Source organism: Carex rostrata, chromosome 10 (genome assembly GCF_964058835.1).
Source record: "Carex rostrata chromosome 10, lpCarRost1.2, whole genome shotgun sequence".
Taxonomy (NCBI): domain Eukaryota; kingdom Viridiplantae; phylum Streptophyta; class Magnoliopsida; order Poales; family Cyperaceae; genus Carex; species Carex rostrata.
Window position 1 is genome coordinate 12,595,776 of NC_135927.1, and position 21,061 is coordinate 12,616,836.

General features: G+C 33.9%; 2 protein-coding genes and 1 pseudogene across 4 annotated transcripts; all 3 read left to right on the forward strand.

The window, feature by feature from the left end:
* The first annotated feature begins 895 nt into the window (after nucleotides 1-895).
* On the forward strand, nucleotides 896-4,625 carry LOC144560473 (rho GDP-dissociation inhibitor 1-like). Its single transcript, XM_078309682.1, has 5 exons — nucleotides 896-1,599; nucleotides 1,708-1,774; nucleotides 2,882-3,100; nucleotides 3,916-4,040; nucleotides 4,230-4,625. The coding sequence occupies exons 1-5, from the start codon at nucleotides 1,369-1,371 to the stop codon at nucleotides 4,299-4,301; spliced, it is 714 nt and encodes a 237-aa protein (XP_078165808.1). The 5' UTR covers nucleotides 896-1,368; the 3' UTR covers nucleotides 4,302-4,625.
* A 2,690-nt stretch (nucleotides 4,626-7,315) lies between these two features.
* On the forward strand, nucleotides 7,316-8,826 carry LOC144560605 (fasciclin-like arabinogalactan protein 7 pseudogene; annotated as a pseudogene). The gene is made up of 2 exons (XR_013513424.1): nucleotides 7,316-7,428; nucleotides 7,856-8,826. The product of XR_013513424.1 is annotated as a fasciclin-like arabinogalactan protein 7 pseudogene (transcript).
* Nucleotides 8,827-14,246: 5,420 nt separating this feature from the next.
* Nucleotides 14,247-20,974, forward strand: LOC144560475 (fimbrin-4-like). Of its 2 annotated transcripts, XM_078309683.1 has the most exons (15): nucleotides 14,247-14,430; nucleotides 14,589-14,713; nucleotides 15,134-15,304; nucleotides 15,743-15,987; nucleotides 16,622-16,793; nucleotides 16,894-16,932; nucleotides 17,055-17,123; nucleotides 17,231-17,347; nucleotides 17,618-17,829; nucleotides 18,233-18,391; nucleotides 18,809-19,008; nucleotides 19,187-19,344; nucleotides 19,616-19,712; nucleotides 19,882-19,973; nucleotides 20,238-20,974. In XM_078309683.1, exons 2-15 carry the CDS (start codon nucleotides 14,627-14,629, stop codon nucleotides 20,535-20,537), a joined length of 2,118 nt encoding a protein of 705 aa, XP_078165809.1. In that variant the 5' UTR covers nucleotides 14,247-14,430; nucleotides 14,589-14,626; the 3' UTR covers nucleotides 20,538-20,974. The 2 variants fall into 2 exon arrangements, with proteins under 2 accessions (XP_078165809.1, XP_078165810.1); XM_078309684.1 differs by lacking the exon at nucleotides 14,247-14,430 and having other exon boundaries at nucleotides 14,491-14,713.
* The last annotated feature ends 87 nt before the right edge of the window (nucleotides 20,975-21,061 follow it).

The window sequence follows — 21,061 nt, forward strand, 5'->3', positions numbered from 1 at the left end:
AAAAGTGGGTATTCATTATAAATTTGGAATTAATATTTATGAAAGCCTTTATGCATTGTTTTATGTATTGTGTTGTGACTGTACAATATCATCATCAAATTTTTCTTTCTTTTTCTTCACCTTCAGTTTTAAAATTCTCTTTTACCCACTACGTGCCTATGAATTTTATTTGGCACGTTACCTTCCAACTCTTGAAAAATTATTAGATAAATCATTCCTACCATGAAAATGCACATATCAATTAATGATAATTTGCTAATAGTTAGAAATAACTAATTTTAGCTTGCAATTAGTTGTATTCATCAAAGAAAAATCTATTATATTTAGAAAGGTAATATTCAATAAAAATATACAACGAGAATTTATTTCAATGATGGATTCAAATCATTGCAATTTGCAAGATGGTTTAAATGTGTAACTACAAGATTGATCGTACCAAAAATCATTTTCATTAAATTAGAATTAATATTTTTTCTTAATCTTAGTTGATACATCTCAATATCCAGTCTAAATTTAGTATTTTGATCGCAACCCAAGACACATTGAGTCATTGACAACGTTGAAGTAGAGTTGCAACTTGCAACGCTTTAAAAAGCAGTAGGATCTCAACAGACCCGATAAAAAGCAACAGTCCGTTAGAGTCGATTTTTGCGGGTAAATATTTTAACAGAGCAGTTTTCACTCTATGCAGCGCATGAATCATATGGAGAGCTCAGAGCTGTTTTGATTTTAAAGGTCGTGCGATGTATAAAGACAAAACTGTTATGTTAAAATCTTTACTCATTTTTCCAGAACAAGTACCTATCGGATCCAATAAGAAGAACCCAACAGGCCAACCTCAGCTCGTCTCAAAACTGGTCTCTTGTACACGGACCCTTTTTTGGGGAATAGGCCAGAGGAATTGCAGCTATTCTCCACCCAATACCTCTCTGTTTCTGAATTGGATAACTCTTCTCTCTCTTTTTCTTTCAAAACCTACGGTAGTGACGCTCACGTTCTCGCCTCACCTCTCTATCTCGACACCCTCTCCCAAAAAAAATACTAATAAATCGGTTCAATTTCCTGTCTACATCTCCCTTTCGCCTTCCCCTGTGCGTGCCTCGTCTCTCTCTCTTTCTGTCTTTCTTTCTCCAAAGTCGCCACCTTTCCATACAACTTCTGCTTCCAATACATTCCCATCTCGGGAATCGTGTGCGTGCGTCTTGGGTTTACAACCTATCTATCCACTTTCTTTTTGGCCTCTTTTGCACTTTTGACCGTTAGCGCTTGGCATTTTGGTATCGCCATTGGGTTGACCTTCTCGTCTCGATTAAACTCATTCCCCCCTGAACTGCGTGCGTTGGATGCGCTGAGAGAAACCGAGGAGCCATGTCGACCGCCATGGGAGCTATCTGTCGCGCAGATGAGAAATCCGACAAGAACGGTACCTTGGGTGGTCCCCACCACGAGAAAGATGAGAAAGAGAGATTGAACGCACAGATGAGCGAGGCGACGATCGAAGGAAGCGAAGAGGAGGAAGAAGACGAAGAAGAAGATAAGCTCGGGCAGCCCAATGTGGGGCCGAGGGTTAGCATCAAAGACCAGCTTGAGAAAGATAAGGTTCGTATTCTTTTGTTGTATTAAAAATATTTGAATTTGATCTTTGTATATTGTTAAAATTCGTCCATTGTTGTGTAATTGATCTGATTTGTTGTTAAATAATTGAAGGATGATGAGAGTCTGAGAAGGTGGAAGGAACAACTGCTTGGAAGCGTTGATTTGAATTCCGTGGGAGGTAAAGTGAAAAGCTTTCCGTGATTGATTTAAAAAAGTATTTTATATTTTTTTAGGCTACTAATTACGGACCCAGTTTGAAAAAGATGGTTCAATTGTCCCACAATGATAGTGCATGACGCTGTAGCATCTCTTGGTTTGACCTATTGAAAACTTTATAATTAGATTTCTTGTTCAAAAGTTACAATCACGGAATCTATTTAATTAATTTGAATTGATTATGGAGGCATTGTCTTAATTTTGACGATCAGCCTCTAGGGTTTTTAATTGACCATCCTACCCTTGCAATGATGAAATGCTGAATTGGAGGTTTGAAATTATGATGATAGGGAAGAGTAGTTATTACCTACAATAATAATAAGCTAAATGAATTTGGTGATAAGTTACCATTAAATTAGGAGGGGGGGTTGAATTATCACACAAAAGAGAGATCAATTTAGCACATCCTTATAAGAGGAATATATTGAGACAATCAATTTGTGCGCTTGATTGTTGAAAAAGTATTTGAAATACTGAATATTTGTTAATGTATTATAGACTAAAGCAATTCAACTTTCAATGCAGTTCATAAATTATATGACATTGTCATGTTACTAGCCATAGTGGTCTATTATTTAATAATTTACAAGCAACCATATTGTCAGTACATCTTTTTAGCTAAATTAACTAAAGTGAAAGTAGTTCTTTTTACAATGTGGAAAGTGACAAGATCTTCATCTCATCAGTGTGTACTTGAATGTTTTTTCTTGAGTAAACTTATCCAAGCTATCTATGATTCCTTTTTAATTGCCTTTTGTTTTGAAGTGTTAACTAAACACTTTTGACTATTTTATCGGAAAAAGCATATGGACCCCACAGCTCAGAATTTATCCAATTAATTTTCTGTTTCAATCAAATTGCATATACAGTTATACCCATACCTATCGATTCACCAAATACCAGAAGTTCTATGTTATGTAAATTTGACATTTGAACCATGTATACATGAACAATGATGACATCATACCCACATTTACATTAATCAATACAAATTCCACTCCACTCCATTAGTAACATTAATTTTCTTAACTTCAAAACTAATAATAATATTTCTCTATTACCTTGTCAGAATCGCTGGAGTCAGAGGTGAAGATCTTGAGTTTGTCGATTGTCTCTCCCGGCCGGGCCGACATTGTCCTGCCGCTACCAGTGGAACTCAACTCAAAAGGGGTCTGGTTCACTCTGAAGGAAGGGAGCCCTTACAAGCTCAGGTTCTCCTTCTCTGTCAGTAACAACATCGTCTCTGGTCTCCGCTACACGAACACTGTTTGGAAATCCGGGCTCAAGGGTAATTTGTTCCCTCTCTCTTCCAACTATTTACCACAATTTATTATGGGAGAATTTCATGTATACCCCTCAAAAACTTGGAAATTACGGATTTCCCTCTCTAAAATTCATAATATCATATTTACCCTTCTAAATTTAAACAACTCATATCTTACCCAATTTAGTGATTTTCTATGAAAACACATTTTAAATGTATTAAGTACCCGTATTATCCTGTACTAAAAAATAAAAATACAGTCTGATTAAAAAAATATTGTCTTCTAACTGATCGGTTTCTGAGGACAACCAAGCTGAATATGTGGCTGACATTTCTCACAACCGACCAATTAGAAGATTCAATATTTCTCTTAAACAAACTCTACTATTTTCTATTTTTTTAATAAAGGGTAAAATGGGTACTTTAAAACTTTAAATGTCTTTAAAAGAAAAGTCAATAAATTGGGTATATTTGTGATTTTTGAAATTTAGAAGGGTAAATATGATATTATGAATTTTAGAGAGGAAAATACATAATTTCATAGTTTTTGAGGGGTATTAAATGAAATTCCCCCTATTTATTATTTACTATATTGTATAACTGGATCATGTAAGCCTCATTTAAGTTGTACCATGTTGCTGTGTCATAAGAAATACCATACAAATTTCATGCCAGAATTAACCTGTAAGTAAATTCACCTAAATTTTGCAACCTTGCACTAGTACGTATTCGCTGCTTCCCCCTTTTTTCTTTTCATTATCGATTTTTTTTTTTTTTCCTTTTTTGAGGTACTATATTAGTTTGTTTTACTGAGACTTATGGTTGAAATTTTGGTACAGTTGACAAGACAAAAGAGATGTTGGGTACATTCAGCCCCCAGCCAGAAGCATACAAATATGAAACCCCAGAAGAGACCACACCTTCTGGTTTGTTTGCTCGAGGCACTTATGCTGCTCGTACTAAGGTACTGATATCTCCTTACACATGCATGTACCAGCATTTGTACCAGCATTGCTATTCTACTGCTATTCTATTGTCATGTGTCAGTCAGGACAATGTTTGGCCAGATACCATGTTCATTACCTTTAACTGCTTAAGATGACAATATTTTCTCAACTAGTTCTGATGTTAAAGAAATTATTTGATATTTCAGTTTATTGATGATGATGGCAAGTGCTATTTGGAAATCAACTACAGCTTTGACATACGCCGAGAGTGGGCATAGCTTTGATCTCATTCATCCATTTAAGTTTAAAGCAATTTCAGTTTAAGATTGACAGAGAGAGTAAGCAGTTACAAATTCGCTTTGTTATCACCTTTGGTTTCTTTGGCTTGTGGTTTTTTTTTCTCTTTCTCATTTTCTTGTTAATTAGACAATCAAATGGACCCTGTTTGTTTGATTCCATTTTTTTTTAGATTATTATTTTTATTTATCATTTGTATATTGGTTGGGTTGTTAGTTATGGGAATAACAATGATCTAAAGACAGTGTTGTGGCTTATTTGTGCGTGTGGGCACATAAAATGACATTTATCTCCTTGTGTGCCAATGTTTCATTATCTACAACAACATTGTATTAGCAAATATCTGGCTGCTATAATCTCTCTTATGTTGTGCTTTCAGTATCTTACTTTGAAATTCAGGTCCAAACGAAGAAAATTGTTGATGATCATTTTTTTTTTCTTTCTGTCCATTTGTGCGAATGCAATTGGTTATTTACCATCACAAGAAAAGGTTGAGTTGCAAGCTCCATGGAAGAGTACCTAAAATGCCAGCATATTTCAAAATAGAAAATTACTGGCAAAGTGGAGGCATTTGAACCTTGTTATCAAATTATGGATATCTTTGTAATTTTATTATGTGTTTATTATTATTTTTTAGGCTAAGATGTCTGATTATGAAAAGCTTAAATGAGTGATTTACAAAAAGTGAAAAATAGGAAAAACTTTCAAGTGATTTTAGAACAAACTAAGGTTAAGAGTTAGAACTGAATCTTCTAGTATATTTAAAGGGTTAGATTTGAAACTTATAACATTATAAAATAAAATAAAATATATAAAAGGGTTTAATGATAAAATATAGGCAATTTACAACATTTGTTGACAAAATCTTAGAAATTATAAAATTATAAAATGGAAACTTAGCCAACTTATGACAATTTTAGTGACAATAGATTATCTTAAAACTTGTATAATTTGATATAAGTTTCATGTTCACCAAAACTTGAAACTTACAACATTATATATTTTTAAAGGTTTTTTATGAAACATCAAATGCCACTGAAGTTATATAAATTTGATATATAACCAATCCATAAAATAAAAACAGCATACCTATAAATTTTCCTCTTAAAACAAATTGGTTTAAATAAATCTCACCCCAATTTTAAAAATTCACAGCTTACAGCCCAGGACACTCACGGGCCCACGGCCCATAGATGGTGGATTCGTTAATGACAACTTGAGGCTACCTAGAGCCTAGAGGAGGTCCAATCATCCAAACACACCCAACATAGCCCAATTTTAAAATTTTAATTGTGGCTTTTAATTAGTAATTAGTATAGTCCCCAAATGTTTAGACCTTTCCTTTGATGATAGTATCTTTACAAATACAATAGTTGACAGGAAGCTTCTACTAAAGTACGACACACGTCTGACATGACACGGCACATATGTATGTAAGGAGTAAGGACCCCTCACTTGTTGTGTCTAAATGTGTTAGAATACACAGTTTGACATACATGATACGGTAATTAAGAAAGTTTTAATGAACCCGACCGCAGCTATAATTAGATAATCTTTTTCTAACATTTCAAAAAAAGAGAGCACTCTCTTCTCTCTCTCTCCTAAGAAAAGAAAGAGAAAGAGAAAAGAGAGCGATTCACTCTCACGATTTGTTTTTTTTTTGTTTTTAAAAGAGAGAGAAAGAGAGATAGAAAAAAGAAAAAAAGAAGAAGAGATTTCCACTTTTCTTTGAGAAAATTAGAGAATTTGAATTCTTTATTTTTGTTTTTATATATATACTATTTTTTAATTTCGAATTAAACAAAAAAAACACGCGCGCTAGAGCGCATGTTGGCAGTCTAAACACGCTGTATCAGTACGCGCTATCGGATCCAATTAATGCCTTCTACAACATCACATAAGTCCAAATTAATATGGAAAATTGAAATATCTCTTAAGTGAGTTTAGACTTTAGACCAAACATGGGTTAGAGTTTGAACCGGATCTTCTAACATTTTAAATTCAAAGTAAAAAAAAAAACAAAAAGAGTTTATTAGGAGAAGTTATGGACTAGGGCAGGTCCAAACACTCACCGGCACCATTAAATATTAATGATGAATTGGTGGCTGACAAGTTGGGTCCACATCCAAATCAAGCGTAATGTCGGTGGTAGCAGCTGAATTTATCACAAAATTTTATGACAAGTTATGGACTAAGGGACAATTTCTCATGGAACCCTCTAACTTCTAAAAATGTGTCAAGTCGAACTTTGAGATCCCTATGTAGTAAAAATTGGTTCAGCTATTGTAATGAAATGGTCTCAAAGAATTTACTACGCACCACACCCACATTTATGCAAGTTCAAAAATTATTTTTGTAAGTCGTAATTAGTAATGAAATGCGTCATAATTTAATTGTCTAGTTATTTATGTTTTTTCTCAAGTGCTGAGCTTATTTAAGATTTTCCAGAGGTTTTTTTTTCCCCTAATGTTCACTTTTTTATTTGTAATTTCATTGACTTTAGTATTGGTCTCACATCTTTTTAATTCTTTCACAATTTTTGATAATTATTTTAATAAATTGAATTAAAATTTATTGTGCGAAATATTTATTTGATTATACAACACATTATTAACAATAACGATAGTCAAACACATCTGGAGGTCAATCACATAAAATTTTCTTATGAAAAATGTGGATCAATTTTATAATATTATGACATTTTACTCTATAATTATATAGAATATCATATATAAATAAAAAAAAATGAAGATCAATTAATCCCATTCCTATTACTTAGATCCGTCTCTGAATGCATATAATATAAGCTTATCTTTTGAGTCCCTTTTTACAAAGTTGGATTGATATTCAATTACTGACAGCAGTATATATAGTTGGGGTGCCCCAATGCATAATACCACATGTATATTATTTTTCCAGTTTCAATTTAATTCCTGAAGTTTCTATATGCAGAGACAAACAGTTGCTGAGCCCCCACATGTTGCCATAAATGTTCACAAAATTTCACATATTCAAACCTAGCAATTAATTTGTTATTTAAGGTCTCTCTTCTTAGCCCACTTTCCTTGAGCTTCTCACTTGGCCAGTTGGTTTTTGGTTCTTAACCAGGTTTGCTCAATTTTCTTCTTAGTTCTTACTTCTCTCTCTCTTTCCCTACATTTGTACAATAAAATTTTAACATCTTTTATTTTGCATGTATGGTTTACTTTTTTTTTTTTTAGATGAATACTTGAATTATGAATCTATTTAAGCAAAAAAAATGCTTTTCTTTTTAACTGTCTCCATTTAATGTGTTAATCTACTGCTTTTGCAATGAATTTGTCTACAGAGATAATCATCAGTTTATTTCAATACCTGGAATGGGTGAAGTACTGTTCTAATTTAAGTTCTCCACATTACACAAAGGATCCAGAAGAAATTATTGGTTAAATTGATCTCAGTTCATAAAAAAAAAATATATATGGATTACAACCAGGATTTTATGTTCTCACTAGTTTATTTTCTCTAATTTATTTCAATTCACTGATTCATGCAGGGGTCGCTGAGAAGCCGGACCAGAACCAGATCAAGATTTAAGCAATGATGGATATCAACAAAATAACCCTTTTTAGTAACATAAATGTATTTTTTTTCTTAACCATTCCTTTTCTTTTGTCAGCTCAAAGCCCACCAGCCCCATTCTCTCTCTCCCCTTCACCATCCCCACTCGAATCTCCGTCCCCAGCACCATCTCCAGCACCGCACCACGTAAACCTCACTGATCTCTTGACACATGCCGGTCCGTATCATACCTTTCTTTCCTATCTCATTCAAACCAATGTAATTGAAGAGTTCCAAGCACAAGCAAACAACACAAAATCTGGCGGTTTAACCCTCTTTGCACCAGAAGATTCAGCCTTCGCACGTCTTAAAGATTCCACGTTTGCTAACCTCACCAATGATCAACTCAAGACTCTCTTACTATGCCATGCATTCCCTCACTACTACACACTAGCAAATTTCCAGAACTTGAGCGCACAAAATCCCGTCACGACTTTTGCCGGTGGCTCGTGCACACTTAATGTGACCTATGATATGGGTATCATTCATATAATCTCAGACTGGTTCAGTGCGAAAATAATTAGTAGCACTTATTCAACATCACCAGTTGCCATGTATGCACTTGACATGGTTTTGGTACCAAAAGAGATTTTCAGTGTTGAGCCAGCTCTGGCCCCGATACCAGCACCTCCCCCTGAGGCGAAACCGGCTGATGCAGCACCTAGTTCATCTGTGACCGGTACAAGTCCAACTTCGCCTAAATCGGACAGTACAACACCTAGTTCTTCTACTGGTGTTAGAGTAGGTTTGTTGGAGTTCTTAGCTTTGGTTGTTACAGGAACTTTAGTAATATTTTGGTGAGAATTAATGAGAGAATTGATCGATGTTCTTAATGTTTTTAATCCCTACTATTTTTTCCCTCATTGCTGTAGCAGATAATGTGTTTAATTTTTGTTGATTCTTTTGTAGTTGAGAATATTGTTTATGAGAGATTCATGGGTTTGAGATATTCTTGCATGCATGCAAATTCTTGCCATTGTTATGTGAGATTTAAGTGATGCTATTCATTCCTACTTCCTGAGATGATTCTCTTCTTTGCATAGCGATAGAAGTTGTATTAACGCTGCAAATTCTATCACAGAAAATTTGCATATGGAAAAAAATAATATTACAATTCTCACTAATTGACCTGCTCTGATTTCTCATGCAACTGGTAATAATTTCATAAGTGAATAAAGAGGACTACATAGTGCTGATCATTTTATCATCACAAGTTAAGAAAGCCAGAGACGTCTAGCAATTTGAAAATCTTGTTTGAGATGAATTTTAAGTCCCTTAATTTCTTGCCATTTGATAAATTAGTGAGGTTGTTATAGTTATTTGCCCTTTGCAGCGATGTCTGCAAGTTATTAATAATTGCAAAAATATGGTTCCAAAAATATATTACAAAGAAAGAAAAAATGCAATGACAAAATGATAGTTCTAATTTTAAGCATAGATTCTTCCCATCAAAACTTAATTCAAATTGCTAGATCAAACCTGCTCATAAGTAAATATGCCTAAGCATGTGATCGGTACGAGCACATGAAGAGACGTGAAAATGTAAGTTCAAATTTCAATTTATTAATTTGATCACACAATACACAAGATTTCAACTTTTGATATTTTGTATATGATCATTGACCTCAGATCCATGTGACCAAATTCTTATTTCAGACAGCTATTAAAAATATTTTAGTGTACCAAAGAGAGCAATTTGTTGATTATTTAGTGTGGAATTAAATTATTTAACTCTCTCAATTATCAGAAAAACCAAGTCAAATTTAGTTAAGTAATTTCTTCTTTTGCGGCTGATGAACTGCTTTGCCAGTAAATAATTGGTTCTGATATCATATTGCTAAAAAGATTGAAATTTTAATATTGTAATCATATCATTGAGGATAGCAGTTTTGAGCCTAGATTAGGGGTGTTTTTAATCAAGATGTCTGATGTAATTTTTTTTTTTCATTTTTATTTATAGTTTCTCAAACTGACAGCCACTGTCAATATTTAAAAAAGAAAAAAAATATACAATTCCAATGGTAAGAAATGCTCTAATAACGGAAAAATACAATTTACAAACATAATTTGATCATGCAAAAGGTCCTAAAAAAAGTGTATATAAGAACATTGTCATAATTTCTAGCTCATCTTGAATTATTATCGTGTTGTACGTATATTGATTTGATTTATGAAAAAAAGATGGATCATTCAAGTTCTTAATTAAACTTCAAAAATTTCAAGCATGGTCCAGATTTTTACTTTTCTCTTACTCAATAACAGTTTATTAACTCATGATAACATGTTAAAGAGAGGAATGTGTTATGTGCTCATCTTGCCATCAAGAAATAGTGTTGCATTTTTTTTTTTCCATTGTCAGTGTGCTACTCAAATGTAGAGTTGCATGGGGTGTTTACAAGAGGGAGCAGACACAATACAAATGACATGAGAAAGATCATGGTCGAACTATAGATCAAGTATGCGTGAGAAGAAAAGAGTTTGAGCTACAAGATTTATGAGGATATTATGAGCAATTTGAAAATAGCGAAACGAAACAAGTACATTTTTAGAAATAAAAGAATGCCCCTATAGTTGTTAGGAAGAAAGATACGGGAGGAGACATCATTGTGGATGCACTGTTATGGAGGGAGAAATCAGATATAGTTCTGATTTTTTTTTATTTTTCATTGGTTTTCTTCTTTTACTGTTGTTTAAATTTGAGAAGTTGTATATGATATAGTAAACATATTTATTTTTTATAAATTTAATAGCCACTACCAAACAATTTAAATTTTTTTTTTTTAAATTTCTCCATACAAGCACAAATACCGCATATCAGAACCATGTAAACCTTCCTTACCATAGAAACTTAGTAATTTAATCCATAAATTGGACCCCACACAAGATTCTAAATAAGCCAAAAAATATAATTTAAGCCCCTAGATCTACTTTTATTAATTAATTAATTATTGTCTGGGAACTCACAACTCTGCATATGAATCGTGGAGCCTTCTTAATTAACAGATTCATTAAGGCATGCCGTATCAAATTGTTTAGACATTAATTATAATATAGTCAACTTTAACACAACATTTTTGGTAGTTACGAATTCTTGAAGTGGGCAAAGAATGAATATTTTTTTGTTCCCTAGATCAGCATTGTTCACGGTTTCTTTGACCTCTATAAATTTCTCTCACCAATGAACCTCTCCTCTCTCTTTGTGATTAATTGGTTTCTAATAAACATCTGTCACAAAGAAAAACAAGCAGTTAACTCACTGCATTTATGTAAATGCCACAATAAGTTAAAAGAAAAAAAAATGGTCGGGGTTTTATATTTTATAATAAAATTAGGATATAAATTTGGACCGTGTTGTGATTAGTTATGTCATGATTTGGATCAGAAACGGTATCAGAATCGATAGTTTCCACTGGAAATTGAAATGCAACATTGCAATTGGTAAAAACTTGTAATACGTAGCTTGTATAAGGCCCATATTAGTTTGGCCCATTAGAATTTTTGCTCTTACTTTCATTAAATAAATTGATGATGCTTCTCTTATTGTGCTTAATTAATATCATAAGGGCCCAAAAAAACTAAATTTTAATGCTTCAAATTTCCGAGAACATATTCGGCTAGTAAATTATATCATCACATGCATACAATTTAGTTCAGCCATAACCTAAATCAAAGTCCATGTTCTTGCCTATTGGAATGAAATTTTGATTTCACAGGGATTAGAAAATAATAATTAAGTTTACTCTATTAATTGGGCCTGTACAGACATATGAGAACTCTTTATTGTTCAATATAGTCTCGCTATAATTTTTTTTTCCTATGTTCAATTACTATATTTTAGAAAACATTAAAGCTATGGAGGAAATATACAAGTAATTTTTTGTAATGTAATTATAGTTTTCATAAGGTTTCTGCTAAAGTCACCAGAATTAATATCACTTAAGCCAACATAATATTTTTGTTTAGATCTGATCCGTCCGATCAAAATCCGAGCAAATATTTTTGTTCATAAAGGTTCCAGTTTGGATCTGATTGGTTCTAATTTTGATCAGATGGTCTTGATCAAAACAGATATATTATGTTACCTCAGAGGATATGGACTCAAGCCACCATAGCATCTATACTCTAGTATCCTCTATTAAACAATTATTATTTTTAAATGACTAATAAAATCTGTTACAATCGCCAATATATTCATGATATATTCATTAACAAGTAAGCTGATTTGTTTTTAATTAGTTAAATCGAAGTCATCTGAGGCGACATTATGCTTCTTTACTTGGTAGAGAGGAAGTCATCCTTTACTTGTGGGCTAAGCATTGCCACCTTCTTGGATTTGAAGAAGTCCATAATTTTTTAAACATCTTCTATGTAGGATAAAATAGTGTGGCAAACCGGAAAAACAAAAGGGAAAAACGCTGACGACAAAAAATGGCAACATGACAAATAAACTGGTATTATTAAAATTCATTTTTTTTATTAAGTCATGTTCAATTTTTTATCATCACTTACCTTGTATCTTGTTGAATCATATATAAATAATATAATCCAATACCTAACTAACTCACTCACAGATAAACATATTATATTGAAAAGTATGACAAGCACAACGAATTGAATTAAAAAAGTAAAATTAAAGATATATATTATTTATATTTTTAAACAAGTGTTATGTTTAATTTGATGCAATTTGAGATAATGTTTTTTTTCCCAAAAAATAATAGCTAAAATTAATCGACACTTAATTTATGATAAATATATAAAATTTTATTTGATATATTACTGTTAATTGTTAGGGTTGTGAAATTTATTTGTTAGTATAAATATCTTTTTCCAAACAAATTGCTCTATGAAATTATAGTTCTCACTTCTACAATGGGACTTGTTTTATATTTGATTTAGTCGTTTGTTTGCTTCACTCAACGTCCACAGTCTTCCGGTGTTTCACATGAATTCTATTGGTCTAAAATAAAAAAAAGAATTCCAGCCATAAAATCAGAAATGCCGCCCAAGCGGTTCCAGCTTTGTAATTGGCGCCATGTGGCAGGCTATCCTTTTCCTTCTATCAAGAAACTACTATTTGTTCCTCTTATACCACCACAATAATATCATATTAGAATGACTCCTGGGCCCCACTTTTAGAACTTCCCAATTAAATGATGCACCAGGTTCTACTAGGGGTGGCAACGAGCTAGGCCACACTGGTACTCGGTTTGTTGGTAAATTAAGCTGAGCGAGCGAGTTTGAATTTTAGGTCCCGAGCTAAAACTATTGCTCAAGACCGACTCGTGGCTTGTCCGAGCGAGCCGAACTAGCTCGTTATTAGCTTGGCAGATTTATAAATTTGTATATTTTCTTTCCTACTATATCTTAAATTTTCATAACACATCTTATCAATTAATTATGGCTAAAACAAAATAATATTTATATTACTAATTACTGAAAAATACTTTTAATTCAATTGTAATTAAGCAAATCAACTACTATAAATTAAGTTTACAGCTAAATTCATACATATAAATATATCAAAAATCCTAAATTCATGCATACCAAATCAAACAAAATCATACAAATTAACTTAATTGTTTATAATTAATTCACACATATATTTCGTATAAAATTACCAATCAACTTAAACACAGTCCAAAGTGCAATTGTCATAACACTGGCTATAACATCCATAGACCATAATATTCTCAATCTGAAGTAAATGGATCTGATTAAACTATTAAACTATGTATATTAAATAGCTCGTTAACGACCGAGCTGGCTCGTGCCGAACCAGGCCAAACTCAAACTCATTAATTCTGGCTCGAGTATGTAGCGAGCGAGCTAATTTTAACTCGATCCATTAACGAACGAGCTGTTATCGATCGAGTCACGGGCGAATACCAAGCGGGCCACGAGCCACGAGCTTTTTTTGCCAGTCCTAGGTTCTACTACGAGTGCGTATCCTCTGAGATATCTCACCTTTTGCGTGACCGACGTGTCCGGTGCCTATTCGGGGGGTGACGTAGGGGCAAGTATTATTTGAGTTTTGAGATTCGCGTAGAACGTATTTCAACGGTTGAGATTTTCCAAAAAGTCACGCAAAATATGAGATATCTCAGAGGATGCGAATTCTTCTACTACGACCAGCACTCAGTATGTGTTATTGCAATGTTTTACATGTAGCAAGTCAGGACATGGTTTCATTTATTGACCCGCTACAAGTTAAAATACAAAGACGTAGTACAAGAAACTCTTACCAAAATAATTGTATTTATCTATTTTTTATTTCTCAAAGCTAGAAATAAAGGAAAAACAGAAACTACAAGTTTCTTTGAATCGCCTTTCGGCAAAAATAGAAAATAAAAAAAGGGTGGGCCCCACATTGCATCTGATCCGACGCCTTCCCACGAACCCTGGATTTCATCATAATAGCAAAAAGAAATAGAAAAAGAAGTGCATTTGGACAGCGCGCCTTAATTGTAGCCATTTAGTTAGAAATCTCAAAAATCGGAGAAAATTGAGGTACGGAAATCAATAGCTGTCTTTTGTTTTTGTTCCCATTGCTCTCGTCGCTTTTTTATGTTCATGTTCTTGTATCAGCGGTTTCTCTTAGTCTAGAAGAAAAGAATAGAAGCTGAGAATCTGAGAGAGTTTTTTTTTTTTTTTATCGTTTCATTTAGTGCTGGAGAAGTGGGATTCCACTTGAATCGATTGAGAAATGTCGACTTTCCAGGGGGTGCTGGTATCAGATCCATGGTTACAGAGCCAATTCACGCAAGTCGAGTTGCGGAGCCTCAAAGCGAAGGTAAATTCATGTCAAGCCCTATTTTTCTCATGTTTCGTGCGAATTTGTCTGATTGATCGAGCTTGTCGAGTGTTTTATTTATAAGAGAGCGACTATCTTAACTGTTTCGTCCAGTTTCGAAAGTTTGCACCTCGAATAGATTTCGATTGGGACCCTCAGAAAGTTCTCGTCATCGGATGTTTATAGACGATCTTATATGTTTATTTTTTTTTTTTTTATTATTTTTTTTTTGTTCATTGCATTGCTTATTTTTAACAGCCCGAAGGTATAGTTGAGGTTCTCCAATTCCAATTGCAGTTATCATTGAATTTGATAGAATTATGATATCTTGCTACTATATCCAGCTTCAGAAATGCAATTGTTTTTTGGAAAAACTAAAAACTTTAGTTATTGATTGTGTAACTTGTTGGAACTTTGTAGTATATCATTGCACAAAGAGAGACTGGAAAGTTGACAGTGAAGGGCCTACCACCACTGATGCTAAAACTGAAGGGTCTAAAGGATGAAATATCAGCTGCTGAAATTGCTTCCATTTTATCTGAATCATATCCTGATGATACCCAGGAAATAGAATTTGAAGTCTTCCTTAAGGTAAACTATACCTTTGTGTTTTTGATGTGAGATTATCAAACAAGTGCACCTTTTACTGAAGAGCAGACTGACCCCTAATGGATTTGGCCCCCATTTTAATACCCATAATTTGTTTTTGGTTGATAGTACAAGCAAAAGTTTGCATTTGCTTCCTTCTAAGCGTCAATTGTCTCAAGTCAGGAGAAATTGAGTTCACCTTTATTAGTCTTTAGTTGATGAAGTTGTTGGGTTTAGCTGCTACTATCTGTATAAACCAGACTTCGAGGCCTGATTGGCATATTTGCAGTTTTTGTGTCACGTGCTAAGTAATTCCTCAATAGAGAATAGGTGGCTCTTCTTTTCCGGATGTCTAGATGTAATTATGCTGAAAGGGGTAATTCAGAAACTTTGTATATTGCTCTTATAAGTGACTTTTCACTAAAGAAATCATATTATCAGGAGTACTTGGATCTCCGGGGGAAGGCTGCAGCCAAGAAGGGAGCTAGTGGAGCAAAGAACTCCTCATCGTTTCTTAAAGCCACAACTACTACACTGCTACATCACATAAACGAGAATGAGAAGGCATCTTATGTTGCTCACATAAATAGCTACCTAGGTGAGGATCCCTTTCTGAAGAAGTACCTGCCAATGGATCCTGCTTCGAATGATCTCTTTGATCTTGTCAGAGATGGTGTCCTTCTCTGGTAGGTGCCTTTTGCTAAATTACATGTTCTCAACTCTTTTTTTTTTTTTTGTTATGTTATCTTTCAAGCTATACTGGAAGTATAACCATATGTGCAGCTAACATAATCTATAGTATTGAGAGATTTACTGATAACTGCAAGGACGAAAAGTTGACTCAAGGTTGGGAGGCATATTCTGTGAAAGTGCTTACTATTTTGCCACTTCCCCTGATTCTCCATTTAAATTCCAAATTGCATAAAAATGAAGCCAAAATGCTGATGTGCATGTTCCTGTGAATTAGTCATACTCAATCTTGTTGAGCTAATTTGAAAAGATTTTGACAACGTTATCGTATATTGCTGGATCTAACCTTTGGGTATAACAGTAACTGTTACTTGCAAATAATCTAAAATATGTTGGTTATTCATTGTAGATGTGAGACATGCTCGCAAATATAGTAAAATGGGGTGAACTGTAAACACTAGGACAGTATATATTAGCTCCGAAGTCTTTGGTAAATTTCAGTTCCAGCACTTGATTGGGAGTTTTTTTTTTAAGATCTATGCAAAAAAGAAGTTTGGGTACCAAGCATATCTCATGCTTATGTTCAATACTCAACTACTTATTTTATTTTTATTTTCATATTTCAAATAGCAAGCTGATAAATGTTGCGGTTCCGGGGACAATAGATGAGAGAGCAATCAATAAAAAAAGGGTTCTGAACCCATGGGAGAGGAATGAGAACCACACTCTCTGCCTCAATTCTGCTAAAGCTATTGGTTGCACAGTAGTTAACATTGGTACACAAGATATGGTGGAAGGAAGAGTATGTTTTATCATTCTAAAAGTCTCTTTTATCTACTAGCTTATGAAAAACTACATACTTGTTATTGCTACTTTAACTAAGTTTGATTTTACCTTTTCAGCCTCATTTGATTCTTGGGATTATATCACAAATTATAAAGGTAGGTGCTTCAACTTTTCTCTAATTTTTTGGTTAATTACCGAATGATCAAAGGAACTTTCAAGCTGTGACCTTCAATTGTTTTTTCTATTGGCTTACTGACTTTGTTGAACCTCATTTAAGATTCAACTGTTGGCCGATCTGAACATCAGAAAGACACCCCAGTTGGTTGAGCTGGTCGATGACAATCAGGTACAATCGCCCTCCCTCCTCTCTCTCTCAATAGACAATTTTTTTCTTCTTTCGTTTTAGTATTAGCTTGGTTGATATTTTGTGTGTCATGTGTATATTTTGGATAGGATTTGGAGGAGCTGATGGGTATGGGACCTGAAAAGATGCTGCTTAAGTGGATGAATCATCATCTTAAGAAGGCTGGGTACCAGAAAACTGTCACAAACTTCTCCACAGATGTTAAGGTGAGGTTTTTCTCTATCTCCGTGTTGTTATAAGTACTATATATATGCTACTATTCTGGTGCATTCTTTAAGGTCCCTTGTTATTTGTAAAGGATATATCACCCAAAAAGAGAAACAATATCACACTATTTGAGGATTTCTTGCATATAGACAGAAAATTCCCTATGTTTATTTGACACTAACCAGGGAAGATATTTGATTGATATTACAAATATTGTTAGTAGTCAATTAATGAATGAAGTTGTCTTTTTGCTTTTTATTTTCCCCCAGGATGGAGAGGCCTATGCATACCTCCTAAAGGCTCTTGCACCAGAAGTTTCTTCTGAGACAACCACAGATGTAAAGGATCCAAACGAAAGGGCAAAAATGGTAATTGAACAGGCTGAGAAACTGGATTGTAAGAGATACCTCACTCCAAAGGATATTGTCGAGGGATCTCCCAATTTGAATCTTGCATTTGTGGCTCAAATTTTCCAACACAGGTAGAAACATCAATCTTTCCTTGACATCTGAATGATATTTCTTTATATCTAATTTTAACATGATCCAGCCCATTTTGAATGCTACTATTTTACAAATGCCAGTTTCCTTTTGAGTTGCCTCAGTAATTGGCCTTCCCTCTTAAACCCAATGCCATGAACCGTTTTAAAGCAGTTGTGAGATTTGTCCAACAGATGTTTTATTTCTAAGTTGGTTTAATTATTTGCACAATTTGAACTTTGCATATGTTGTTCAACATTACGCAGTGTACTTCTATACACTTCTTTAGGTCAGTCAAATCGTATTCTCCAAGTCAGCTATATATGTAACTTCCTAAGTTTTGAAATATTATCTTATAATTCAATTCAAACTAAATGTAAAACAATCTAAAATAATATTGTGCAGGAATGGGTTCACAACAGACAACAAGAAGATAAAAATTACACAGGCCACCACTCCTGAAGATGTAATAATTTCAAGGGAGGAGAGATCTTTCCGTATGTGGATTAACAGTCTTGGCATTGCTACCTATGTCAATAACCTCTTTGAAGATGTTAAAAATGGGTACTCCTTTACCTTTATCATTATCTCATATGGGGGTACAGTGGATTTGGTATTGATGGTATTAGACCACACTGGCACCAGGTATATTAACTGGGATGTAACATCATGTCAAGTTATTTGATCAGGCATTCTCTTGTATTTACAAAAAGTCCCCTTGAATTCTTGTTGAACTGGCGATCCCCAAACAAGAAGAACTGAATAACAACAATATGAAAAATATTTCTCAAAATCTGGTGCAGGTCGGTAACTGCAATACTCTATTGAAATCTTTCTTTGCATGACTTGGTGTGACACTCGAAATTTACAGTAGACTTGGCCTCTCAAAGTTTCAATTTGAAAAAGAACATATGTTTAGAAACAAGATTTTTTCTGATAAAATTTGCATCCTTTCCTTATAAAAGTTGGTATTTTGCATAGATGGGTTCTGTTGGAGGTGTTGGACAAGGTCTCTCCAGGGTGTGTTAGGTGGAAGCAAGCATCAAAGCCTCCGATCAAGATGCCCTTTAGAAAGGTTGAGAACTGCAACCAAGTTATTAATATTGGCAGGGAGCTTAATTTCTCCCTTGTCAATTTAGCTGGGAATGACATCGTTCAAGGAAATAAGAAGCTTATTCTTGGTATGTAACATCCAATTTATACATGTTTGTTGAGCATACATGTATCTTTTGATATTATTAATGTAATTTTTCCTAAGCAAAGGTATTGATTCCATGTATCAGTCTACTGATTTACTGGTTCATCCTGCAATAGCATCATCTAATATGCATCCCTTTTTTATTGGGTTTTCAATCCCAGCATACTTGTGGCAGTTGATGAGGTTTAACATCCTTCAACTGCTGAAGAACTTGCGATGCCAATCTCAAGGAAAAGAGATAACGGATGCTGATATTCTAAACTGGGCAAATAGCAAAATTAGGTCAGCGGGCAGATCTTCTCAGATTGACAGTTTCAAGGTATAATACAGACTTTCCAAACAAGTCCCCAAAAAGCCAATGTACAACCTCTCCACTGTGAGAATATGGACCAACCACCTCTCTTAGGCATGGTGTAATTTATTATCTAAGCATAGGATTTTGACAAGTACTTGTTTGATCTGGTATAAAACCCTAAGTGGCTTAATTTTTGGTCCCATTGATTTTAGTAACAAAACCTGCTAGTCTAGGTATAGCACTAATTGTTAGCATATTCCATATTTACGTATTGTTTTATTTTAATTTATTTCAGGATAGGAGTATAGCAACTGGAGTATTCTTCCTGGAGCTTCTTAGTGCTGTTGAGCCAAGGGTTGTCAGCTGGAAGCTTGTCACCAAGGGTGAAGAGGGTGGGTGTTTCTTCTGCTCTATTTTTGTTAATCTTTTCTTTCGAGTTATTCAGATTAGTCTGTTAAAGGCCAAATAATTCTTTGAAACTTAGGTTTTATGTACCAAGATTTGTTGGATGGATATATGTGCTTTTGTTTAATATTTATATAATTTTATATTCTGTTTCAGAGGAGGACAGAAAACTGAATGCTACATATATTATCAGTGTTGCGAGAAAGCTTGGATGCTCTGTCTTTTTGTTACCCGAGGACATTATGGAGGTAAAAAAAATGGAAATGAGCTAAATTAATTTCCAATTTACGAAAAGTGTTTGCAAATTTGTAAGTATCATTTTTATCCTCCAATTGTTGTGTTGATGTCAGGTTATAATAACTGATTCTTTTGAACTTTAAAAGTTTGAAGTGTTTTTCTTGCAATTCATACGTAAACTACATTATTACTTGAACCAAACTGTTAACTTAGCTCTGGAATTCTAGGTCAGATATAACATCTCACATGTTTCTCTTATTATTTACAATATGCAGGTGAATCAGAAAATGATTATGACACTCACTGCGAGCATCATGTACTATAGTTTACAAAAGCAACAATCTCCAAATGCAAAATCACAATCAGAAGACAGAAATATGCACAAAACCCCCTCCTGTTCCTCCTTGGATGATGCAAGTTCAGTTGCCGAGAGTGTCTCCAACTTGACTCTAGAAGATGATGCAACTTCACAAGCTCCCTCCGAAAGTGGAGATGTAGGCAGTACTATCGAGGTTACTTCAAATTCAACTATGGACGATGCTACTTCTAATGCAAAGGATGTAAATGAAGACTAAATTGGTGTCTTTTTCTTTGAAATTATTTTAGAAAAGAAAAATGTGAGGTTAGGTAAACAATAGAAAGAAAAAAAAAAGGGTAAAAGGGGTGTTACAGTTTTTTTTTTCCCCAGTTTTTTCGGTTTTACCGAACATAGGAATGCTTCTCTTTATGAAGAGAGTTCAATGCATCATGATTTTTGATTTTTAGCTCCTCTTATTTTTGAGGCAGCTAAGGAAAAGTAAAGGGTTCTTTTATATGTTCATAGAGTCGTTATTGCATAAATTTGTTGGGCTGAAATATCTGGTTTACATAGGATTGTAATTTGTAAAAAGTTTGATGGATGCTGAGTTTCAGTGACTCGAATTTGTCTAGGTTTATATTGTAATGAAGAACTTGGTTTTAAAATAATTGGTATTGGATTTATTTTTGAATATTTAAGACTAGTTTTGGTAAATTGCTGATATTGTACGAAAATTATCCTTCAATTTTTAAGCCACTCTTTCGCTTCCACAAAAGTACACATTGGATATTGACATGTTTA

Coding starts and splice junctions, on each gene's coding strand:
- LOC144560473 (XM_078309682.1), top strand. CDS start 1,369: ATGTCGACCGCCATGGGAGCTATCTGTCGCGCAGATGAGAAATCCGAC. Junction 1,600..1,707: donor ACCAGCTTGAGAAAGATAAG/GTTCGTATTCTT, acceptor AAATAATTGAAG/GATGATGAGAGTCTGAGAAG. Junction 4,041..4,229: donor CTTATGCTGCTCGTACTAAG/GTACTGATATCT, acceptor TTGATATTTCAG/TTTATTGATGATGATGGCAA.
- LOC144560475 (XM_078309683.1), top strand. CDS start 14,627: ATGTCGACTTTCCAGGGGGTGCTGGTATCAGATCCATGGTTACAGAGC. Junction 16,933..17,054: donor TTATATCACAAATTATAAAG/GTAGGTGCTTCA, acceptor ACCTCATTTAAG/ATTCAACTGTTGGCCGATCT. Junction 19,974..20,237: donor TACCCGAGGACATTATGGAG/GTAAAAAAAATG, acceptor TACAATATGCAG/GTGAATCAGAAAATGATTAT.